The following is a 21,973-nucleotide window of genomic DNA, read 5'->3' on the forward strand; positions in this document are numbered from 1 at the left end:
AATGAGATACCATCTCACACCAGTTAGAATGGCAATCATTAAAAAATCAGGAAACAATAGGTGTTGGAGAGGATGTGGAGAAATAGGAACACTTTTACACTGTTGGTGGGATTGTAAACTAGTTCAACCATTATGGAAAACAGTATGGCGATTCCTCAAGGATCTAGAACTAGATGTACCATATGACCCAGCCATCCCACTACTGGGTATATACCCAAAGGATTATAAATTATGCTACTACAAAGACACATGCACACGTATGTTTATTGCGGCACTATTCACAATAGCAAAGACTTGGAATCAACCCAAATGTCCATCAGTGACAGACTGGATTAAGAAAATGTGGCACATATACACCATGGAATACTATGCAGCCATAAAAAAGGATGAGTTTGCGTCCTTTGTAGGGACATGGATGCAGCTGGAAACCATCATTCTTAGCAAACTATCACAAGAAGAGAAAACCAAACACCGCATGTTCTCACTCATAGGTGGGAACTGAACAATGAGCTCACTTGGACTCGGGAAGGGGAACATCACACACTGGGGCCTATCATGGGGAGGGGGGAGGGGGGAGGGATTGCATTGGGGAGTTATACCTGATATAAATGATGAATTGATGGGTGCTGACGAGTTGATGGGTGCAGCACACCAACATGGCACATGTATACATATGTAACCTGCACGTTATGCACATGTACCCTAGAACTTAAAGTATAATAAAAAAATAAATAAAAAAAAAAAAAACTCAGAGGGTTGGGACTCCAGGTAGGACATGTGCCAGATCAGAAATGTGAGAAGACAAGAGGGCTCGTGGACAGCTGAAGTGACAGATATTCAATTGCAGAAGGCCCGTGTATAATCTCTCTCCACACTTGTTTGTGTGTATTTGAATAATGTTGTATATACAGTTTTGTGTCTGGCATTTCCCCTTCTATGCATTTCCCATGTCGTTAGAAGAATTGAAATTCCTCTGTCACAAAGAAAAATAAAAATTATTTGTAATGCTGAAAAAAAAAAAAAATATCTGCTTCTTTAAACATGCTTCTATGAACATTGTAGTGAGTTCAGTGATATCTCATATCCTTTGGTAGAAAAAAATGCAAAAAATGTGTGTATGACACATTTCTATGACTCTTGCACTTTCACAGTGTTCACTTTTTGTTTACCTAGATTTACTTACTGATATCCTTCTCCCACTCTCAGGCTTTGCCTGTCCTGAAATACATTTAAAAATTTACCCGTTTTGGGCCAGGTGCAGTGGCTCACGCCTGTAATCCCAGTACTTTGGGAGGCCGAGACGGGTGGATCACGAGGTCAGGAGATCGAGACCATCCTGGCTAACACGGTGAAACCACGTCTCTACTAAAAATACAAAAAAAAAAAAAAATTAGCCGGGCGTGGTGGTGGGCACCTGTGGTCCCAGCTACACGGGAGGCTGAGGCGAATGGCGTGAACCCAGGGGGCGGAGCTTGCAGTGAACCGAGATCGTGCCACTGCACTCCAGCCTGGGTGACAGAGCAAGACTGTCTCAAAAAAAAAAAAAAAAAATTTTACCCGTTTTGGAAACACTTCCCAACTCTTATGGCTGGTATTACCCTGATACCAAGTCCAGACATACATAACGAAAACTACAGATCATCATCTCTTATGATATAGACACAGAAATCCTGAGAAAATACTTTCAGACCAAATCCATTAACATATGTAAAGGATTACATACCATGTACAAATGGGATTTATCCCAGTAATACAAGATTGATTTGACACATAAAAATTAGCGTAATATGTGAATAAAAAGGAAAGAAAACCAAATGATTATTTCAATAGACAATGAAAAAAGTGTTTGACACAATTCACACCCCTTCATGATTGAAAAGAAAACCCACCTAAAGCAGGAATAGAAGGGAAACTTATCAACCTTATAATGGTAATCTATGAAAACCTCACAGTTAACATTATACATAAAGACTCAATGCTTTCCTTCTACAATCAAGAATAAGACAAGGATATTCAGTCTCACCACTTTTATTCAATCTCGTACTGAAGAGTCCAGAGCAGGGCAATTAGGCAAGAAAGGGAAATAAGCCCAGTGCGGTGGCTCAGGCCTGTAATCCCAGCACTTTGGGAGGCCGAGGCAGGTGGGTCACCTGAGGTCAGGAGTTCGAGACCAACCTGTCCAACTTGGTGAAACCCCGTCTCTACTAAAAATACAAAAATGTGCCTGGTGTGGTGGCAGGTGCCTGTAATCCCACCTATTTGGGAGACTGAGACAGGCAAATCTCTTGAACCTGGGAGGCAGAGGTTGTAGTGAGCCAAGATCATGCCATTTCACTTCAGCCTGGGCAATGGAGTGAGACTATCCCCCACCAGAAAAAAAAAGAAAAGAAAAGAAAAGAAAAGAACATATAGTTTAGAAAGGGAGAAGTAAAACTCTATATGTAAATGACGTGATCTTGTATATAGAGCTTTTATAGAGAACATTTGTTTGGTAACTAAATGAACTAAATAAACAGTTCAGCATAGTTGCAGTGTACAAGATCAATATATTAAAATCAGTTGTGTTTCTATATACCAGCAATGAGCAATCTGTAAATAAGACATTGATTCCATTTATAGTAGCATTTAAAGGAATAAAATACTTAGGAATAAATTTAATAAAAGAGAACAAAACTTGTGCTTTAAAAATTATAAAACATTGTTGAAATAAATTAGATATAAACTGAAAAATAGTATGTATTTATGGATTAGAAGACTTAGTATTAAGATTGCAATACTCTCCAAATCTATAGACTTGATACAATCGCTGTCAAAATCCCAGCTGACATTTTTGCAAAATGGGCATACTTAAAATTCATACGGCAATTCGAGGAGCCCAGAATAGCCAACAATCTAAAAAGAGAAGCAAATTGGAGGCCTCACACTTCCTGATTTCAGAACTTACTACAAAGTTACAGTAATTAAGATACAGTGGTACTGGCATAGGTAGATCAACAGAATAAAGAGTCTGGAAATAAACCTTCACATTGACAATAAATTGGTTTTTAACAAGGATCCAAGACAATTCAATTGGGAACAAATGGTTGTTCTGACAAGTAATACTGGAACAACTGGTTATCCACATGCAAAAGAATAAAGTTAGACCCTACCTCACACCATACACAAAACTAAATTGAAATTAGACAATAGACCTAAATATAAGAGCTAAAACTATACAATTCTTAGAAAAATACATAAGTCAATCCTTACTGCCTTGGGTTAGGCCAAGCTTTTTAAGTATGATAAAAGAAAAATAGCCAAATTAGACTTTAACAAAATTAAAAACTTTTGTGTTTTGAAAGATACTATCAAAAGACAACCCACAAAATGAGAGAAAATATTTGCCATTCATATATCTGTTAAGTGTTTTTGTCTAGAATATGTAACATACATACATATCAATACAATATCATACAACCCAATAAAAAATCCAATTAAAAATAGACAAAATATATGAATAGGCATTTCTCCAAAGAATGTATGCAAATGGCCAAGAATCACATAAAAAAGATGTACAATATAATTAGTTTTTAAGGAAATGGAAATCACAGCCACAGTGAGATACTACTTCACACCCACTAGGATAGCTTTAATCAGAAAGACAGAAGTATTGGCAAGGGTGTGGAGAAATTGGCATCCTCATGCATTGTTGGTGGGACTCTAAAATGATCCATACCATTTAGAAAACAGTTTGGTAGTGCCACAAATTGCTAAACATAAGAGTTACCACATAACCCAGCAAAGCTACTTCAAAGAGGAAGGAAAACATATGTTTACACAAAACCTTACAGTTGAATGTTCATCTTAGCATTATGTGTAACAGCCCCAAATTGGAAACAACTCAAATGCTCATCAACTGATGGATGGATAAACAACATGAGATATATTGCTACAAGGGACTATTATTCAGTAATAAAAAGGAGCGAAGTACTGATATATCTTAGAACATGATGAACTTTGAACACATTATGCTAAGTGAAAGAAACCAGTCACAGAAAATCATATGTGATTCTATTTATGTGAAATGTCCAGAATAGACTAATTTGGAGATAGAAAGTAGATTAGTGGTTGCCTAGGGTTGAGTGGGGAACTGGGGGAATTTGGGAGTGATGGTTACAGGGTATGGGTTCCTTTTAGAGGTGATGAAAATTTTCTAAAGCATATGTAGTGATGGTTGCACAACTCTGTGTACATAGTAAAAACCGTTGAATTTTAGGCTTTAAATGAGTGACTTTTATGGCATGTGAATTACATTTCAATAAAGCTTCTTTTTTTTTTTTTTTCTTTTTTAAGATGGAGTCTTGCTCCATTGCTCAGGTTGGAGCGCATTGGCGCAATCTCAGCTCACTGCAACCTCTGCCTTCTGGACTCAAGCGATTCTCCTGCCTCAGCCTCCCGAGTAGCTGGGACTACAGGCATGCACCACCATGCCTGGCTAATTTTTGTATTTTTTTAGTAGAGACGGGATTTTGCCATTTTGGCCAGGCTGGTCTCAAACTCCTGACCTCAGGTGATCTGCCCACCTCAGCCTTCCAAAGTGCTGGGATTACAGGTGTGAGCCACTGTGCCCGGCTCTCAATAGAGCTATTTTTAAAAAGGCTTACTCTCCTCACCAGAAAGATGTGTATCATTTGTCCTAGTTTAAGTTCAAGGCCCTCCTGTATAGAATTTTCACAATTAATAGCAATAGCAATTTGATAATTCTTGTGCTCCTAGTTCTATACTTGTCATTTAGTTTACTACTTCTATTTATTGGGCTTACCACTCATACTCATTAGCCATTGTATGTATGTGAGCAGAGATTGTCTAATATTTATTACCAATTTTAATGTCATCTTAATGCTATGATATCCTCTGGAAACCGTTGATGATTTAGTGAGTACTACTTTATTTTTTTGAGACGGAGTCTTGCTCTGTCGCCCAGGCTGGGGTGCTGTGGCATGATTTCGGCTCACTGCAAGCTCTGCCTCCCAGGTTCATGGCATTCTCCTGCCTCTCCCGAATAGCTGGGACTACAGGTGCGTGCCGCCACACCCGGCTAATGTTTTTTGTATTTTTAGTAGAGATGGGGTCTCACCGTGTTAGCCAGGATGGTCTCAATCTCCTGACCTCGTGATCCTCCCTCTCGGCTTCCCAAAGTGCTGGGATTACAAGTGTGAGCCACAGCACCCGGCCTAGTGAGTACTATTTTTAAGCAACCTATTATGATGGTTGGCATTCCTGTTATCTAGTATGATTCAAATATACAACAGGAGTAGGCATGGTGGCTCATGCCTGTAATCCCAGCACTTTGGGAGGCCTAAGCAGGAGGATTGCTTGAGCCCAGCAGTTTGAGACCAGCCTGTGCAACATAGAGATACCCTGTCTCTACAACAAATACAAAAAAATTAGCCGGGTATGATGGTGCATGCCTATAGTCCCAGCTGCTTTGGAGGCTGGGTGGGAGGATCGCTTGAGCCCAGGAGGTTGAGGTTGCAGTGAGCTTAATCATTGCCACTGCATTCCAGCTCAGGGCAACAGAGCAAGACCCTGCCTCAAAAAAAAAAAAAAAAAATATATATATATATGTAAAAAAATATATGTATACACACACACATACATATGTCAAATGACTGGGCACGGTGGCTCACGCCTGTAATCCCAGCACTTTGGGAGGCCGAGGTGGGTGGATCACGAGGTCAAGAGATCGAGACCATCCTGGCCAACGTGGTGAAACCTTGTTTCTACTAAAAATACAAAAATCTTCTGGGCATGGTAGTAGGTGCCTGTAATTCCAGCTACTTGGGAGGCTGAGGCAGGAGAATTGCTTGAACCTGGGAGGCAGAGGTTGCAGTGAGCCAAGATTGTGCCACTGCACTCCAACCTGGTGACAGAGCGAGACTCTGTCAAAAAAAAAAAAAAAAAAAAGTCAAATGTACAATGGTTGTAAAGTTATGCTTTGTATGATATGGAAGACATAATTTGTATGTTTTAGAAAAGGATATGAATAAATTTTTCAAAGCCTTGCAAAAATGTACTGATGTGTTTGTTGAGTTTGGTTTATGTATCATTTAACAATGAAAGTATTTGTTGAGCATGTACTATATATATAAGTAACTGTGCTGAGCTCTCGTATGGTACATTATAATATAAAAAATATACCTATTCTTAATAATCTTATGGTCTAGATAGGAGAGTGATTTCAGAGACAAATGTGAAAAGTTCAGGATTAGACATAGTTAAAAGCACTAAAGTGAATTCTGGGGCTGTCTGGAAGATTGATATGGACCACAGGTACATGAAAAATCTTTATGGACAAATACGACTTTCAGATAGGCTTGTTAAAAAAATTCTTGTTTTTTTAGGTACAAAACTCAAGACATGAACAACAATATATATTACCAGTCTTCAAACCCGATTTGGCTAGAACTGGTGGAATACAGTTGCCTACGACATATTTTAGAAGAACTAGAAAAGTCAAAGTAATGGATAACAGAAAAGAGCCTCCATTCTTCAATGATGATAACATGGGACCATATTACTACAGACTTCATTTCTATGATACCATGGAGCTCTTCATTGAAACATTAACTGGAACATGTTTTGAGCTGAGAGTTTCACCTTTTGAAACTATTATTTCTGTGAAAGCAAAAATTAGAAGACTGGAAGGTACTCATCTTTCTTTGTTTTTAGGATATGAAAATTAAATTTGTTCATCAATAATGTCTAGTAATTTTTAAAGTATTTTAATGGAGACAATTTCAAACATATATGATGTTAGAAAGAATAAGATACTGAACCCCCTTCTACTTCCTCTCTCCAACATTTGTCAGCTTATGAACTATTTTGTACCCGTTGCTGTGTTCACCAGATTCTTTGGAAGCAAATCCCTGGCATCATGCTATGGTGTGAAATAATATTTTAGAGTAACTTTCAGCAGGTTATGGTGACATGCATATTCTGCCTTAACTATTTTATAGTTACTTTTAATGTTACTTTATGTTTTACTTTTAATGAGAAATAGTAATTATATTCCCTTCTAGGGATCTTATTTCCCTTTTTACACTGCTTTGCAACCACGCATTTTTTTTTTTTTTTTAATGCGGAGGATTTCCGAAAAGAGTTTTTGGCTTACATTTACATACATTCAGAGTTCCCTTAGTATAGCAGGGGTGCTGAATAATGTGTAACGTCTCTTTTGTGGTTTGTATATTTGCAAAAAGTGCCTAAAAGTGCACTTTTTAAAAATTAAAAATTAAAATTAGTCTTTTTCTTTTCATTTTGCAGATTTCTGCGATAAGTAATGTTTGCCATTTGTAGTTGTTAAAAATCCAGTTTTGAGTAGAAAATTAAATTGTTCCATATAACAGTAAATGGACCTTTGTTGATGAAACCAGCTGGAACTTGCTTGTAATATAAAGGTAGTGACTAGGGTTGCCCTCCAGCTGGTTTTAAGTTCAGAATTGTAGAAGGATGAGGAGGGTTAGAATGTTTCATTTTTGTGAAGTCAAGGATTCTGATACGTGAGCTCCTGAATATTTGCTATTTCTCTAGCCCCAGGAGACATCCTACTGAAGTAAGTGGCTGGCCGAGTCCAGTGACCACATCAGCACATTCAGTAATGGCTCTTGAAGCTTTTGTCTGCCCTAAATGATTTGGTGAGGTCTAGAGTCATAATAGTCTATTTTGACTTTGTTCTGCTTTGCAATTTATATCATAGTTTAGAGGATACCTTTTTTAGAGCATGAAGATGAAATCCTCTTGTGTTGTAAATTATCTCTGTATTTTTTATCTCGTTCATGAATTTTAAATAACCTCTATACAGCAAAAGCACTTTAGAGAGAATTCTGTTTCAATCTTTTTATGTCAGAAGAGTCAACTTGGATTTAGAGGAGATTAGTAACTCATCCAAGGGGAAATATTTAGTTTCCACGAGTCAGAACCAGAGCCAAGTTATAGATTCCTTGTCCTCATTGTGGGGACAAAAGCAGTGGCTTTGTGGTTATTAGACAATTGAATCTAAGTTTAGATGTTTATGAACAAATACAGATATTAGGAAATTAAATAAGGTAGTATGTAAAATACCCTACTGTCTTAGTCTCCTGGAGCTGTCATAACAAAATACCACAGACTGGTGGCTTAAACAACAGAAATTCATTTCTGTCTGAAGGCTGAATATCAGGGTACCAGCATGGGCAGGTTCTGGTGGGGGCTCTCCTCTAGGCTTGCCCACTGCATTTTCACTGCATCTTCACATGGCAGAGAGAGAACATAGTCTTCTTTTTCTTTTTTTCTCCGACACAGAGTTTTGCTCTTGTTGCCCAGACTGGAGTGCAATGGCACAGTCTCTACTCACCACAACCTCTGCCTCCTGGGTTCAAATGATTCTCCTGCCTCAACCTCCCGAGTAGCTGGGGTTACAGGCATGTGCCACCATGCCCGACTAATTTTGTACTTTTAGTAGAGATGGAGTTTCGCCATGTTGACCAGGCTGGTCTTGAACTCCTGACCTCAGGTGATCCACCTGCCTTGGCCTCCCAAAGTGTTGGGATTACAGGCATGAGCCACCGCACCCAGCCGGAAAATACATTTTAAGCCCTTTCTGGATGATCTTTATACCCTGGAAGACATTGGGGGTCACACGATGTGAGTCAGACTCTCCAAGTTAGAGGGATATGGAATACGGAGGGCAGAAGTGAGGCTGCTTGGGTTTGTCCTGCCCGGAAAATGATTATTCTACCAGATTGCTTTTCCTTTAGGGGAAGTTTTTGGTGAGTTGAGAACTAGAGCCTGGTGGGGAGAGTGGGGAGGATGGAGGGGCTAGTGGAGAAAGGGCTGAAGGAGTGTGCTGCATTAGGAATAAGGAGGCTGCAGCAAGGGAGGAGCAGGGCCTGCTCAGGGACTTGCAGTGGGCCTCGAAAAAGGGAACTGGAGTGCCGAAGCCTTGCTGCCTGGCTTCAGATTACTGGCTGCCCAAATTACTTAACCTCTCTTTATCTTAGGTGTCTCAGTCTAAAATGCAAGAATAATAGTATTTATCTCAAAGGGTTGTTCTCAGGATTAAATGAGTTAAAGGTGAAGTGCTTAGCAGAGCGATCCTCCTGCCTCAGCCTTCCAAAAAGCTGGGATTACAGACGTGAGCCACCATGCCCAGCCCTCTTCCTTTGTTTATGTAGATCTGAGTTTCTGACCTACATCCTGTTTTCTGTGAATAATGTCTTTTAACATTTCTTGCAATATGGGTCCACTGGCAACAAATTCCACCATGCTCAGCCCTCTTGCTTTCTTTATGTAAATCTTAGTTTCTAACCTACATCATTTTTTCTGTGAATAATGTCTTTTAAGGTTTCTTGCAAAAAAACCCCAGATTTTAACGTTTCTTGTTTGTCTGAAAAAGTATTTCTCCTTCATTTCTGAAGGATAATATTTCAGGGTATAGAATTCTAAGTTGGTGTTTTTTTTCTTTCAACACTAAATATTTCACTCCACTCTTTTCTTATTTGCATGATTTCTGATGATAACTGCCCTGTAGTAATTATCTTTGCTTCTCTTTAGGTAAGGTGTTTTTTTCCCTTTTCTGCCTGATTTAAGGATTTTGTCTTTGTCTTTGCTTTTCTACAGTTTGATATAATATGTTGAAGGTGTAGATTTTTTGGTAGTTATTGTGTTTGGTATTCTCTGAGCTTCTTGGATCTGCGGTTTGGTATGTTTCATTAATTTTGGAAAATCGGGCCATTATTTAACTATTTCTTCTGTCTCATTTTTTCTTCTGATATTCTAGTAGCACCTTTTGAAATTGCTACAACTTTTGAAATTGTCCCACAGTTAATAGATGTTGTTTTTGTGTGTTCTTTTTTCTCTTAACAGTCCGTTTTGCCAAGTTTCTTTTCTTTGTTTCTTTTATTTATTTATTTTGAGATGGGATTTCCCTATGTTGGCCAGGCTGGACTCAAACTCCTAGACTCCTAAACTTGTGCCTCAGCCTTTCAAGTAGTTGGGACTACAAGTGCATACCACTGTGCCTCTCCTAGGAAGTTTCTGTTGCCATTTTTCAAACTTCCCGATTCTTTTCTCACCACATCCAGTCTGCAGATGACCAATCAAAGGCATTCTTTATTTCTGTTAGTGTTTTCATTTTTAACATCTACTTTTTATTCTTAAAGTTTCCATCTCTGCTTGTATTATCAATCCGTTATTTCATGTATACTTTTCCATTAGATTTCTTAGCATATTAATCTTAGCTGTTTTAATTTCCCTGTCTGATAATTTCAAGATCTCTGCCATATCTGAGTCTATTTCTGATGCTAGTTTTCTCTTTTCAGACTGTGTGTTTTCATGTCTTTTAGCATGCTTTGTAATTTTTAGTTGAAAACCAGATATAATATATAGGTAATAGGAATTGAGGTAAATAGGACATTAGAGTGAGGTTTTATCTTCAACTGGCTAGAAATTGGGCTGTGTTTAATGTTTGCTGTAGCTGCAAGTGCTAGAGGCTTCAAATTCCTCTCATTTTCTTGTTTTGTCTCCCCTGATGCCTTGAGTTTCCCTGAAGACTCTTCCTTAGAGTTTGTGTCTTACAATTCTTTCAGTTGTAATCCACTGTTGTTATACTGGAGCCTTGTTAGTGTGGTGGTGAGATACTGGGAAGAGGGGAAACATTCTGTAATCTTACAATTAAATCTTTCAGTGGGTCTGTGCCTCTGGGCTGGGACCTTCAAAGTGTGTCTTAGCTTCTCTTCTCCCTCAACTTCTAGTAGTTCAAGTGAGGTAGGGAGGCTAGAGGGGCCTGGTGTACTGGCCCTCAGTAATTTCCCAGTGTCATGCTAGTCCACACTCAGCCTCTATGAATTCATCAAAATTACCATGTAAGTGTTCCTTCCAATTCATGACTTTAGAGGCTTCTGCTTCACGTAAACGGATCTTGACTCTGGCTCTCTGGGTTTGCCTATCTCAACAGATTTTTTTATGGTAGTTTAACCTTACTACCTAATTTCTCTGATGGCACCAGGAAAAGTTGTTGGTTTTCAGTTTGTTCAGCTTTTTTTCTTGTAAGGAGTGGTGAATTAAAAGTTCTCCACATATCAGAGCTGAAACTAGGAGTCTCAACTTCTTAAAAACATAACCATTTATTTTACCCCAATAACTGTGTTAGCTATATCCTATAAGTTTTTGGTAAGTTGAATGTCAGTGTTATTAAATTCCAAGTATTTGTTTTGCTAAAAATATTTTTTTGTTTAAAAAATTGTAATAGTTACTTAAGGGCTTTGTAATCACAGCAATGTATACGATTAGATAGCTTTGATCATTTTTTGTAGTTTATACACATTGTTAATTTGCTAACTAATAATACTGAGCATGTTTTCATTTGTCTCCAAATTCTAACAAACCATTTTTAAGGAAGATATAATTTACATATCATACAATTTACATATTGTATTAGTTTGCTAGGGCTGTCATAGCAAAGTATCACAAACTGGGTGACTTAAACAACAGAAAGTTACACAGTTTTGGAGGCTGAAAATATGAAATTTAGCTGGTGAGTGTCAGGTCCTTCTGAGGGCTGTAGAATCTGTCACATGCCTCTCACCCAGCTCCTAGGGATTTGCTTTCAATCTTTCTAGTTCATTGGCTTATTCAAGGCATCACCCTGGCCTTCCTACGTGATAATCTCCTTGTGTCTGTGTGTATCTGCCTCCAAATTTCTCCTGTTTATGTGGATACCAGTCATATTGGATTAGGGCCCTCCCTAGTTACCTCACTTTAACTTGAATACATATGTCAAGATTCTATCTTCAAATTAAGGTCACATTCTGAGGTATAAGGGGCTTAGACTTCAACATAAGAATTTTGAAGGGACACATTTCAACCCATAACAAGTATATCGTTCTGTTGGTGTTGGCAGACATTTTCTGTCATACAGTCACCACCACAATCAAGATATAGAACAGTTCCATTACCCATCAGAATTCTCATGTACCTTTTGTGGTCAATCCCTTCCTCTATTCCAAGCCCCTGTTGTACTCACTGATCTGTTTCTGTTCCTGTAATTTTGCCTTTTTTAGAATTTTATATAAATGAAATCATACACTTTATAGTCTCTTAAGTCAGGTTGTTTTTCACTTATGCATAATACATTTGAGACTTATCATATTGTTACATGTATCAGTAGTTCATTCTGTTTATGGCTGAGTAATGTTCAATTATAAGGAAGTACCATAATTATTCATTCCCAAGTTGAGGGACATCTGGGTGGTTTTTAGTTTTTGGTGATTACAAATAAAGTCATATAAATTTTCACATACACATTTTTATGGAAGCATAGGTTTTTATTTCACTTGGGTGAATACTTAAGAGTGGAATTGCTGAATTGCATAGGAAGTATATATTAACTTTATAAAACTGCTAAATTATTTTCCAGACTGGCTGTTACCATTTTGTGTTTATATGAGTAATACATAAAAGTTCTGGTTGCTTTGTATCCTTATCAGCACTTAATAATATTGTCTGGGTTCTTTTAGTTTCAGTTTTTGTTTCATTTTTGCTATTATAATATGAATTGGCAATATTTCACTGTGGTTTTAATTTACATTTTCCTAATGACTGATGATGTTATGCCTCTTTTAATCTGCTTGTCATCTGTCTTAATAAGTTCAGGCTGAGAGGCTGAGCCAGGTGGATCACTCATGTCCTGGAGTTCAAGACCAGTCTGAGCAACATTGCGAAACCCTGTCTCTACTAAAAATATAAAAATTATCTGGGCATGGTGGCATGCCCCTGGAGTCCCAGCTGCTCAGGAGGCTGAGGTGGGAGGATCGCTTGAGCTCAGGAGGTGGAGGTTGCAGTGAACTAAAATTGCATCATTTCAGTCCAGCCTGGGCAACAGATGAGACCCTGTCTCAAAAAAAAAAAAAAAAAAAAGTTCAGGTTTCTGTCACAGAATACCACAGATTGGATGGCTTAAACAACAGAATTTTATTTCTCACAGTTCTGGAGCTGGGAAGTCCAAGATTACCCACAGGTCTAGGGTCTGGTGAGGGCACTCTTTTCTGGTTTGCAGACAGCTATTTTCTTTCTATATCCTCTCATGGTAAAGAGAGAGAGAGAGGGAGATCATCTCTCTTCTAAGGACACTAATCCCATTCTTGAGGACCCTACCTTCATGAGCTAATTACCTCCAAAGACCTCCAACCTTACCTCTGATGCCATTATATTGGGTATTTAGGCTTCAGCATATGAATTTGAGTGGGGGAATACAAACATTCAGTCTGTTGCATCATCTGTATCTTTTCTGGTGAAGTGTCTATTCAAATTTTTGTTGTTTTCTTGTTACTGTGTTTTGAGTTCTAGTGCTTTTAACTTTTCCATTACAGGTTTTTTGTTTTTGTTTTTGTTTTTGAGACAGGTTCTCACTTTGTTACCCAGCCTGGAGTGCAGTGGCACGATTACAGCTCACTGCAGCTTTGAGCTCTCAGAGACAGGGTTTCACCATATTGGCCAGGCCAGTCTCAAACTCCTGACCTTGTGATCTGCCCACCTCAGCCTCCCAAAGTGCTGGGATTACAGGCGTGAGGCGTGAGCTACCTCGCCTGGCCAATTCCCTCTTTTTCAGTCTTTTGGAATAGTTTGAATAGGATTGGTACCAATTCTTTTATTTTTTTTTGAAACGGAGCCTTGCTCTGTCACCCAGACTGGAGTGCAGTGGTACGATCTCGGCTCACTGCAACCTCTGCCTCCCAGGTTCAAGCAATTCTCCTGCCTCAGCCTCCCGAGTAGCTGGGACTACAGGTGCGTGAACCACACCCGGCTAATTTTTTGTATTTTTAGTATAGATGGGGTTTCACTGTGTTAGCCAGGATGGTCTTGATCTCCTGACCTCCTGATCCACCCATCTTGGCCTCCCAAAGTGCTGGGATTACAGGCATGAGCCACTGAGCCTGGCCAGTACCAGTTCTTTGAATGTCTGGTAGAATTAGTCTGTGAATCCATCTAGCCCTGGGCATTTTTTTTGTTGGCAATTTAAAAATTACTGATTCATTGTCACTGCTCGTTATTGGTTCAGGATTTCTATTTCTTCCTTACTTAAGGTAGGAGGATTGTATGTTTCTAGGAATTTATCCATTTCATCTAGATTGTCTAGGTTGTGTGCATAAAGGTATTTGTAGTAGTCTTGAATGATCTTCTGCATTTCTGTGGTGTAAGTTGTAATGTCTCCATTTTTATTTCTCAGTGAGTTTATTTGCGTCTTCTGTTTTCTTTTCTTGATTGATATAGCTAATGGCCTGTGGATTTTGTTTGTATTTTCAAAGAACCAACCTTTTGTTTATTGATCTTTAGTATTTTTTTGTTTCAATTCAGTTTAGTTCTGCTCTGATCTTTATTTCTTTTCTTCTGCTAGCTGTGGGTTTGGTTCATTCTTGTTTCTTTAGTTCCTTGAGGTGTGATGTTACACATCAAACTGTGATGTCAGTTTGTGACCTTTCAGATTTCTTGCTGTAGGCATTTAGCACTATAAACTTTCCTCTTAGCACTGCATTTGCTGTATCTCAGAGGTTTAGATAACTTGTATCACTATTATCATTCCTTTGGAAGAATTTCTCAATCTCCATTTTGATTTCAAAATGTTAACCCAAAAATCGTTCAGTAGCAGATTGTTTAATTTCTGTGTATTTGGAGTTGATTTCTAATTTTATTCCACTGTGGTCTGGGGGGATACTTGATAGAATTTTGATTTTTAAAAATTTTTTGAGACTTTTTTGTGCCCTCTCATATGATCTTGGAGTTTCATGATGAGAAGAATGTATATTTTTCAGTTCTTTGGTCGAATGTTCTGTAAATATCTGTTAGGTCCATTTGTTCTAGAGTGCAGTTTAAGTCCATTGTTTCTTTGTTGACTTTCTGTCTTGATGACCTGTCTAGTGCTGTCAGTGGAGTGTTAAAGTCCCCCACTATTGTGTTGTTGTCTATCTCTTTTCTTAGTAGTAATTGTTTTATGAATCTGGGAGCTCAGGAGTTAGGTGCATATATATTTAGGATTGTAATATCTTCTTGTTGGACTGATCCTTTTATCATTATGTAACGACCTTCTTTGTCTTTTTTTTTTTTTAATGTTGTTGCTGTAAAGTCTGTTTTATCTGATATAAGAATAGCTATTCCTGTTCGCTTTTGATTTCCATTTTAGGCCTTAAATATTAAACTCTTCAGGCCTGATTCATGATGTCTTTTTTTTTTTTTTTTTAGAGATGGAGTCTCACTCTGTTGCCAGGCTGGAGTGCAGTGGCGCAACCTCGGCTCACTGCAACCTCTGCCTCACAGGTTCAAGTGATTCTCCTGCCTCAGCCTTCCGAGTAGCTGCGACTACAGGTGCCTGCCACCATGCCTGGCTAGTTTTTGTATTTTTAGTAGAGATGGGGTTTCACCATGTTGGCCAAGATGGTCTCGATCGCTTGACCTCGTAATCTACCTGTCTCGGCCTCCCAAAGTGCTGGAATTACAGGCATGAGCCACTGCACCCAGCCCAAAACCTTTTTTTTTCAACTTTTATTTTAGGTTCAGTGGATACATGGGCAGGTTTGTTACATGGGTAAATTGTGTGTTACTGAAGTTTGGTGTGTGAATTATCCTGTCACCCAGGATGTGAGCATAGTACTCGATAGGTAGTTTTTCAACCCACATCCCCTTCCCTCCCCATGTAGTCCATAGTGTCTATTGTTCCCATATTTGTGTCCGTAAATACTCAGTGTTTAGCTCCTGCTTATAAGTGAGAACACATGGTATTTGGGTTTTCTGTTCCTGCGTTTGTTCTCTCAGGATGATGGCCTCCAGCTGCATTCATGTTGCTGCAAAGGACATCATTTTATTATTTTTATGGCTGCATGGTTTTCTGTGGTGTATATGCAGCACATTTTATTTGTCCAGTCCACTGTTGCGGGGGCGTCTTGATTGATTTCATCTCTTTGGTATTGTGAATAGTGCTGTGATGGACATACCAGTACATGTGTCTTGCTGATAGACCGATTTATTTTTCTTTGGGTATATACCCAGTAGTGGGATTGCTGGGTTGAATGGTAGTTCTATTTTAAACTCTTTGAGAAATCTCCACATTGCTTTCCACAATGGCTGAACTAATTTACATTCCCACCAGCAGTGTATGCGTTCCCTGTTCTCCTCAACCTTGCCAACATCTGCTATTTTTTGACTTTTTAATAATGACCATTCTGACAGGTGTGAGCTTGTATCTCATTGTGGTTTTGATTTACATTTCTCTAATGATTAGTGATGTTGAGCTTTTAAAATATATTTGTTGGCAACATATATGTCTTTTTTTTGAGAAGTGTCTGTTCATGTCCTTTGCCCATTTTTTAATAGGGTTGTTTTTTGTTTGTTGAATTAAGTTCTTTGTAGAATATAGATATTAGACTTTTGTCAGATGCATAGTTTGTGAATATGTTCTCCCATTCTGTAGATCATCTCTTTACTCTGTTGATAGCTTCTTTTGCTGTGCAGGAGCATATTATCTTGCCTTTTTAAAGAGCTTTCTATCTTACACCTTGTTTTAGGACCAGAGAGTTGTTGCAACACCTGTTCTTTTCTACAGTGAATGGATTGGACTCTATCTCCTTTTAGGCATGCCTTCTGCAAATTTTAGCACCTAGCATTCAATTTAGAACAATGTTTAATTTATTAGTACTCTTAGTTCCTTAATAAAATAGATTTGTATCATACTCTTTTGGAGATGCTATTGAATTCTCTTAACACTTTTTTTTAATAACTTTCCCTTAAGGTATTCCCATCTGTCGACAGCACTTAATTTGGAATAACATGGAACTTGAAAATGATTATTGCTTGAATGATTACAAGTGAGTGTAATTGCATATTGGCTGTTTTGTGGGCACTTAGTATTATGACTCCATATGCTAATATTTGTCTTTTGAACTCTTAGATCATGTCTCTTTTTCTTCTGAATATTTCAGATTCCTAGATTTCATCATACATCCTGAACTTTAGATGCATTAGTTTGGTACTCTATACTACTTAACCTTTATCCTCTGATACGTTTATGTTCCCTTTTCGTTTTTCATGTCAAGCTGTTTATCTCTTGCCTTTTGAAATCCTCCTATTATCTTCTTGCCTACTTTGCTCCTTTCTTTGAATATTGAACCATTCCTTCCTGGCCATGTTCCTTTTCTTTCTGTTTTTACAAGAGTTTTGGATAAGAGAGAATTGTTCTTCCCAAAGTCTTTCCTTTCTCATTTGTTACTAAGCAATGCTGTGTGCACCAGTGACTACCAACATACTTTCTGACACTTTGTCTCCCTTATTTCTCCCCTCTTTCACATAATTCATCACTCCTTTCTTAAGAAAAGGGCAAAAGGATAAGAGGCAGTGTAGAATAGGTGTAAGAGCACTGAGAGTCAGGAGACCTTGTTATTTTTCTATTTTCTATTTTATTAAATAGATTTGCTATTTTCTACACTTTGGGTCTTGGGCAAGCCACTTTTGTTCTCTGGGCCTCCTTTTCCTTAATGTGAAATGAACAAGCTAAAACGCATAATCACAGAGGTCTTTTCCAGTATGTTTATTCTTGGATTTCTTTATGGCTTATGATAATTTGTTTCACTTCTTTTATTATTTGTACTAGTAAATATGTTAGCATTTTATATGTATTTACATTGCTATATTTTTACATTTTAGAGAGTAGGCACTCTGCCTGATAAGCCAGCATGTAATTATGTGTACATTTAGCACTGAATGCATTTTGATGATTATGATTTATTTTTGTGTTAACTCTCCACAGCATTTCAGAAGGGTGTACCTTGAAGCTAGTTTTGGCTATGCGTGGCGGACCTATAAATACTAGAAGAGGTAGGTGTGTGTGTATATATATATATATAAAAGCAATTTGACAGTAGCATTCTTTATGTCAGTTAGTATTTTTATAGCCTCAGGTTTCATTTAGGTTTCCTTTCTGCTATTAGGTCTTAGAAAAATCACATTTGGTTCTCTAGGCCTTGTTCTTTAAAACCTAAATGCCTAGAGGCTGGAACTCTAAAATACAATTCAGAAAAATCACCTGATTCCTGCTGGAACTCTAAAATACAATTCAGAAAAATCACCTGATTCCTGATCCAATTCAGGGAGATTTAAAAATAAACCTTTTGCCGATATAGGGAACAGAAATGGAATGACATACTGTAAGTATTATGTTACCATTGTGTTTAGTTTCATAGGAATCTTGTTTATTTTTAAATCTACCAGATCTTCAATTCCTGAGATTATGATTGTTTTGCAAAATTCCAACGTTGCCTGTTTACTTGGTTTGTGATGCATCTGGGTTTCATGGATATTATCATGGCCCTGTTGCATCCTTTCTCAGAATATAAGTAGTTCTGAAATCCAGTCATTCATTCAACAAATACATATTGAGCATCTACTAAATGGTCAGTGCAATGTTCCAAGTATGGTAGACATGGGAGAGAAAGTCTCTGCTTCATGACAGTGCCTACAACAAATGTGTAAAGAGTCGATGTAACTCCTAATGGTTGTAAGTGCTATGCAGAAAACAGGGTAGGAAGGGCCCTCAAAAAAGATGACATTAGTGGAGACTTGATTGATGAGAGGGTTTTATTAAGCACAAGAAGAGCAGGCAGTATTCATATTGGTCCCTGAGTCAGGTGTGTCACATGAATTCCCATCAAGTGGAGGAGACTAGTCAGAGTGTCCTCTTCTGTGGACCTCATTTTGAGGAAGGCCTTCAGATTTATTTGATCCTTCACTAACCAGAAAACTGAAGGATAAGTATTGATTCTACTCCTGGCTTGCTTCCACATGTCAAATTATATCCCTATGTTTCATAATTTTGGTTAGAAAATAGGATTATTGCCATCTTTTTCTTAGCTACTTCAAGAGGATTTAATGAGATATGCTACTTTGGCTGTTGAACTGCTTTTTATAGGTTAGAGAAAAACAAAGTTAGTAATGTTAGGGCTTATTAGCGCCCCTGATATCAGAGACTTTTAAATAATTTGATTTAAGTAATTGTCCTATGTGACATTTATGGTAATAACTATGTGATATTTATAGGAATAACTCTTGAGAGTAGCACAAGAACCCTATGTTTACTGAGCCATTATATTAAGAGAGAATTATATACTGTTTAATGCCATGTGAATTCTATTGTATTACATTTTTGAAAGTTGGTTATTTGTGTGTAATACTACTTTAAACCAGAGTGTCTAATCAAAGCACCTTCTTTTCTTATTAGAACTAAAATTATTTTATATGTTTATGAGGAGTGTGATACAGACTCTGAGGTAAACTTTTTTTTTTTTTTTTTTGAGATGGAGTCTTGCTGTGTTGCCCAGGCTGGAGTGCAGTGGCTTGATCTCAGCTCACTTCATCCTCTGCCACCTGGGTTCAAGTGATTCTCCTGCCTCAGCCTCCTGAGTAGCTGGGATTATAGGCACTGGGATTGAGGTCAGGAGTTTGAGACCAGACTGGCCAACATGGTGAAACCCCATCTCTACTAAAAATTCAAAAATTAGCTGGGCATGGTGGCGGGCTACTCAGGAGGCTGAGACAAAAGAATTGCTTGAACCTGGGAGACACAGGTTACAGTTGAGTGGAGATTGCGCCCCTGCACTCCAGTCTGGGCGACAGAGCAAGACTCCATCTCAAAAAAAAAAAAAAAGAAAAAATATGTTTGCCTCAGAATCTGTATAACACTCTTCATAAACATATGAGTGAATGAGACTCTGTCTCAAATAAAGAATACAAATAAAAAGATAAAAATTGTTTTTGAAATAACCATTATCAAAGCAGCATAGAAAGATTAAAATTAGTTTCTTTTCTAAAACTAAATTGTGCCCAATGTATATCAAACTTCATATATATTGTTTTATAGCTGGTAAAATCTGAAAGACTTTTCTGTTGTGAGAAGATACACACATACACCTGCCTGAGTAAGGCGCCCTGTGCTGGCTTAGGAAAGACTTTCATGTGACTGTGGTAATGGCTATAGCAATATCTAAAAAAATAGGCATAATTTTTATTTCTTTTTTGTTGTATTTTGTTGTTTTTTTTCCCCCCAAAGGTCTGCCCTCTGATCCAAATTTTTATCTCTGGATGTAATATGGAAAGTGGAGCATTAACTTACAAAGGGCAAGAAGTTGTTTGAAAAGTGTCTTTTAATATTTATACATTTTGGGCCTATGAAAGTAAATAAAAACATCCAAATAACTATTTTCATAAAGCAAGCTAAATCATAAGAGTTTGTGTTAGTAATAGTGTTATTGAATTTAGGCTATGGAAACATCTTTGATGTTTTTACCTTACTGCTTTCCAAGTTTAATACTTTCCTATTGCTGCAACTTCTTTTTAAAGGATTGTAGAGCACCACGATTCTGTTAATAAATAAATAAAAGTTATGCAGCTTGGGAAATCTTTGCCTCTTTTAGGAGAAAGCAGATGTTTCTGCAGTGTGATGAGAATGTCTTTGGGAGAGAACTTTTATTTTTTCCTGGAACTGTTGCAGTTTTAGTACATTAAGTGACCCCCTCACGTTCTAAGTTATTATGTACTTTCAATTACTTAATTTCACGTCAAGAAACAGCTCTCAGAATCAGCCTTTATATAAAACCAGAAAGAAAAAAATAAGTCTGCTTACTTCTAATTTCTTAGATATGTCTCCTAATTATGTATTTGTGTGTGTGTGTCCCCCCCCTTTTTTTTTTTTTGAGATACAGTCTCCCTCTGTCGCCAGGCTGGAGTGTAGTGGCACAATCTCAGCTCACTGCAACTGCCGGCCCCTGGGTTCAAGCAATTCTCCTGCCTTACCCTCCCGAATAGCTGGGACTACAGGTGCACGCCACCATGCCCAGCTAATTTTTGTATTTTTTTTAGTAGAGACAGGGTTTCACCATGTTGGCCAGGATGGTCTTGATTTCTTGACCTCATGATCTGCCTGCCTCGGCCTCCCAAAGTGCTGGGATTACAGGCATGAGCCACCACATACGACTGTGTCTGTGTACTTTTAATCTAAAGTAAGTGGGATTTATGTTGATTTTAATTATTGTTGGAACCAATATTTGAAAATATAGGGAGCAGAAAGTATATGGTAAAAGAATTGTTGATAGTAATGTTATAGAATCAGCAAATGTACAGACTCTAGTGGCATAGGGAAAAATATAGACTATAATGGCATAGGACAAAAAACCCTCATGTTTTGGTTTAGCTCTGTCTTTTAACATAGTAACATAATCATGCATTTCGTTTGTTTGTTTCTTATTAATATAACATAAGGAATGCTATATTAACTCTAGAAAGATCAGAAACTTATTTGAAGAATATCATATTTATATTATATGCACAGGGCTGTTGTTCAAATTCAGTACATTATATCCTGTTACTACTGTGCCCAGATGCGTAAAACTTGATCCAAATCGAAGACTTAATCAATTTTCCATTTGTAGTTCCTACAGAAGATCCAGTTAGGAAGATGGCAGAGTACTTGGATTCCAGTCGAGCTGAGGTCTGGGAGAAGAGCTCCTGCAACAAACAAGTTACATTTTTGGTGTACCGAGAAGGAGATCAATTGAATTTCTTTCCTGCAGTAGAAAGGGGAGATGGCACTTTAACACCGTTATCTGACTCTTCAAAGAAAATAGGTTTTCATTTGCATGTCTTACGGAGAAAAGGAGAACATCGTATGAGGTACTCCATAAACTTTTGTTTACCTTGTGTTGTCAAAATAATCTATATATATTAACAAATGTCATGCATCTTATTCCTACTCCAGCCCCCGATATGTAAGTCTGAAATTGTCTTTCATGTGATTGATATGATAAAACTGAGGTTTTTTTTACAGAGTGGGATGTTTTCATAAAAAGATTTGTTTCTGTTACTCTGTGAAACTCTAAGATGCCTAATAGATTATAGAATCCTGTCATAATAGTGTGTT

The 21,973-nt window shown here is 37.8% G+C and overlaps 1 protein-coding gene and 1 pseudogene across 12 annotated transcripts in view; both read left to right on the forward strand.

The window, feature by feature from the left end:
• The window catches only part of LOC111529800, a 712,005-nt pseudogene that overhangs the window by 251,889 nt on the left and 438,143 nt on the right, over positions 1-21,973 (forward strand). The window lies entirely within an intron of this gene.
• Positions 1-21,973, forward strand: part of ZFAND4 (zinc finger AN1-type containing 4) — a 63,773-nt gene that overhangs the window by 11,351 nt on the left and 30,449 nt on the right. For 6 of the 11 annotated variants that reach the window (XR_003306641.1, XM_026446768.1, XM_026446766.1 and 3 more), the window contains exons 2-5: positions 6,384-6,687; positions 16,799-16,874; positions 17,813-17,880; positions 21,486-21,726. Coding sequence is in view for 10 of the 11 variants with exons in the window: in XM_026446768.1 (XP_026302553.1) it covers positions 6,504-6,687; positions 16,799-16,874; positions 17,813-17,880; positions 21,486-21,726 (569 nt within the window). In the remaining variant the exon portion in view is untranslated. The remainder of the gene's footprint in view (positions 1-6,383; positions 6,688-16,798; positions 16,875-17,812; positions 17,881-21,485; positions 21,727-21,973) is intronic. The other 5 variants (XM_026446770.1, XM_026446769.1, XM_026446772.1 and 2 more) reach the window with 3 other exon arrangements.

Source organism: Piliocolobus tephrosceles, chromosome 9, assembly GCF_002776525.5.
Source record: "Piliocolobus tephrosceles isolate RC106 chromosome 9, ASM277652v3, whole genome shotgun sequence".
In the NCBI taxonomy this organism is placed as follows: Eukaryota; Metazoa; Chordata; class Mammalia; order Primates; family Cercopithecidae; genus Piliocolobus; species Piliocolobus tephrosceles.